At 39.8% G+C, this 3,717-nt stretch overlaps 1 protein-coding gene across 1 annotated transcript in view; it reads left to right on the top strand.

The window, feature by feature from the left end:
* Positions 1-472, top strand: part of LOC106519973 (microsomal glutathione S-transferase 1) — a 4,205-nt gene extending 3,733 nt beyond the window's left edge. The window contains exon 3 of the mRNA XM_014011850.1: positions 96-472. Within this exon, the coding sequence (XP_013867304.1) occupies positions 96-342 (247 nt within the window). The 3' untranslated portion in view covers positions 343-472. The remainder of the gene's footprint in view (positions 1-95) is intronic.
* The last annotated feature ends 3,245 nt before the right edge of the window (positions 473-3,717 follow it).

Below are 3,717 nucleotides of genomic sequence, written 5' to 3'. Positions count from 1 at the left end.
TTATTATTATTATTATTATTATTATTATTAGATTTAGAAAAGAGTGACATATCTGATAACAGCTCCTAAAGTCATCCCTGCCTCTCATCCTGCAGGTGTCATCGCAACGACCTGGAGAACATCGTTCCCTTCTTCTTCATCGGCCTGCTCTACGCTCTGACCGGACCGGAACTTTCCACGGCCCTGCTTCACTTCCGCACGTTCACAGCCTGCCGCCTCTTCCACACCATCGCCTACATCGGTGCCCTGCCTCAGCCCAGCCGGGGGCTCTCCTACCTGGTGGGCGTGTTGGTCACCACCTCCATGGCGTACAGGGTGCTCAGCACCGTCCTCCTCCTGTAGGGGGCGGCGCTGAGGGGACGCCCTGTTCACAGTTTGACTGAGCCTATTACTGAATGTGATGTGCAAGAGTAATTTACCTGACTGGGAATGTGAATAAAACATTTAATAATAAAWGTTTGTGTCGACTGTGTGCACGTGTGAATATTTGGTTTCCGCCAGCCTGCAGCTGAACTTTGAACTGTTTAAACATAAACTCTGCAGGCTTCAGTGTAAACCATGAACTCTGCACAAAGATCAGTTTCTTAGTCAGGCTTTTGTCTTTGCAAACACTCGTGTTGATTTAGACTTTTCCAGTTTCTTCCTGTCTGTGTTGCAAACCCCACAGATAAAATCCTGCAGCTGTGTGGCTCTGAAAGAGTTAAGGATCATTTTTATCTTCCTGTCTGCTGTCGGTGATATGTGGGGTGTGGGCAGAGTTCAGTTACTCTCCCTGTGATAAGACGCTTGACAGCTTCAGTTTGTGTCAAACCCGACTCTGAACCATGTGCACTGAGTTTTTCTGTTTCTGAGCAGAATTTTGACCCAAAATATTTGGTTTGAAACCTGCAGATGTGAGCAGTCCTCTGGTTTTTCACTTTAAAGGTGACGTTAAAACCAGTTGAAAGATCTACTTGATCTTAAACTAATATTTGTTGTTATTTTCAGGGGAAAATAAAGCTTTAGAAGAGGAGTTGATGTTCATCAGGATGAAAAATGGCTTTAAATCTTCTGTTGAGTTATTTCCTTTGATAATAATAAGTACATCTATCCAATAAGCCAGAGTCGGCGCTTAGCATAGGCGAACTAGGCGGTTGCCTAGAGCGCCATCTGCTGGAGGGGGCACCGAACTGCAAAAGAAAAAAAGTAATTGTTTGTAATCCCTGGTTGTAACTCTGCTCAGCGCCCCTTTCATTCTTAAAAAAAACAATGAAGTATTACAGGGAAAATAAACTACTCTAAACATAAAACACCCCGACACTCTGACGGGGGAGGGGCTAATAGTGCCTCTCAGGTTGACATCAAAGCAGCCCGTTGATCCTGCCGACATCCATTCTGACACAGTGAGGACTGAGTTTGTCAGCAGAGGACCTTTTGAGGTAAAATCCGACTTATATTTTCCAAAAAGAGAGGATTTTCTAAATCTTTGCACAAATTGTGAACAGGGTCTTTTGTTTACCCTTTTCATTTAATTATATTTATTCATTTAATTTGTTGTGTGATGTATGTTTGTGTTTAAAGCAAATATAAGTTTACCATAGTACCTTACACTGTCAAACTTGTTTTTAGGGGTTCAAATTGGGGTGGGTGGGACATAGTTCGGGGGGAAGGTGCGTTTCAACTCGCCTAGGGCACCAAAATGGCTACAGCCGGCACTGCAATAAGCAATTATTGGAACAATTTTAATTGCAAAATAACTGTCATCTCTTGTTGTGCCACAAAGAGCTGAATGTTCTGCTCAGTCCAGTTAGGTATGAAATGTTTTCTCCTGCTCATAAAACATCCTGATTATTGAGAAACTAAATTAATTACTGTTCCTCGGCATCACGAGGGTGTTGGCAGCAATAAATAAGGTATTGATTTGATTGAGCTGAAACATGAGAGATTTAAGCAGCCTGGGGCCGTCGGGGTGGAATGGAAGCAGGCGGACACATTTATCTTGATTATGCTTCATTTGGTCCAATCAGAAACCAGTAACTACAGGCTGTTTGTCAAAGTCACGGCTGAGGGAGTACACAAAGCTCTGCGCCACGCCGGCCTCATCTCAACACGTTCTGTCAGGTTTATGAAGCGGGTCTGGATCCTCTGGGACCGGATCGGGTTTTATTATAGAGCAGAATTTGGTTTTGTTCTGCGGGGTCAGGTTTTATTCTGATGCTGAGTCAGGTTTGATTAACAAGATCTGGTTTAATCCTGGAACAGGGTCAGGATTTGTTTTATTCTGAAAGAGAATGGTGTTTTATTTTGAAATAAAATCAAGTTTTATTTTGGGTCAGAATCGGGATTTATTCCAAAATAAAATCAGGTTTATGTCAAACAGACCAAGGTTTCAGTTTTGGAACAGATTCAGGTTTGATTCTGGGGCCAGATCAAGTTTAGTCCAAGAACAGGATCAGGTTTTATTCTGAAAGAGTTTCTTGTTTTGTTTTGAAATAAAATCAAGTTTTATTTTGGTACTGAAACAGCAACAGAATCAGAGTTAATTTTGGGCCAGAAACAAGATTTATTCCAAAACAAAATCAGGTTCATATAAAATAAAACAACGTTTCAGTTTTGGGACAGAATCAGGTTTGATCCCAGAAGGATCAGGATTTATTCTGAAACAAAAACAAAATTTAATCTGCTTCGTTTTGAAATAAAATTGTCTAATTTTGGAACCAAACAGGTTTTAGTCTGAAGCAGAATCAGGTTCGATAAATTCTAATCCTGTTCCAGGATAAAACCAGATCTTATTTTATTATGGAAAAGAAATGTATTATTTTGAAATAAAATCAAGTATTATTCTGGGCCATAAACAGGATTTATCCTGGAACAGAATCAGGGTTCATTCTGGGCCAGAATCAAGATTTATTCCAAAACAAAATCTGGTTTATATAAAACAGACCAAGGTTTCAGTTTTGGAACAGAATCAGGTTTGATCCTAAAATAGAAACAAGTTTTTTTCTGAACCAGTTTCATGTTTTATTTTGAAATAAGAACAAGGTTTTTGGGGAACAGAAACAAGTTTTAATCCTGAAACAGAGTCAGGTTTTCTGGTGCAACAGGATCTGTTTTCCTTCTGTTGGAATCAGGATCAAGGTTTCATTCATGAATAAAAACTGTTTGAAGGGCGGCACAAAACCTGCAATTAGTATTTAATCTTTTTCAGACATATTCATCACATTTACATTTTAATCATATATTCTTTAAAAAAAACTACATCTACTTTAGTTTTTTTCTTTTCTCAGTGAGTGAAGTGAAACCTGTGAAGTCTGCCTCAGTGGCTTCAAACATGAAATGTTTTTGTCAGTCGTACTGAGCTGTGTGAGTTCTCACTTTAACCACCTGAGTCCAGGATTGAGTTCATGTTTGAGCAAAATATTCCAGTAAAAATAAAAAATAACTCTTTTCACTCGGCTGCTTTGCCACTCTGGGTCAGTTCAAAGAAAGTGAGCCAACAGCCTGCAGGATCCAGAGGCTGACACGTTTCCTGCTCAGGAAAAAAACTGAACAGCTGGTTTGTTTTGAACGACTGGAAGCTCCTTTTCATGCCTCGTACTACGGAGGAGGATTACGGCCTCTGGAAAAAAAGGAATTCTGACTTTAATCTCAAGATTCTGACTTTTTTCTCAAAATTCTGACTTTAATCTCAAAATTCTGACTTTAATTTCTGACTTTTTTCTCAAAATTCTGACTTTA

This window comes from Austrofundulus limnaeus, unplaced genomic scaffold (genome assembly GCF_001266775.1).
Source record: "Austrofundulus limnaeus strain Quisiro unplaced genomic scaffold, Austrofundulus_limnaeus-1.0 Scaffold85, whole genome shotgun sequence".
NCBI classification, from domain to species: domain Eukaryota; kingdom Metazoa; phylum Chordata; class Actinopteri; order Cyprinodontiformes; family Rivulidae; genus Austrofundulus; species Austrofundulus limnaeus.
Note: the sequence above shows the minus strand (reverse complement) of the source record. Positions and strands in the feature narration are given on the sequence as shown.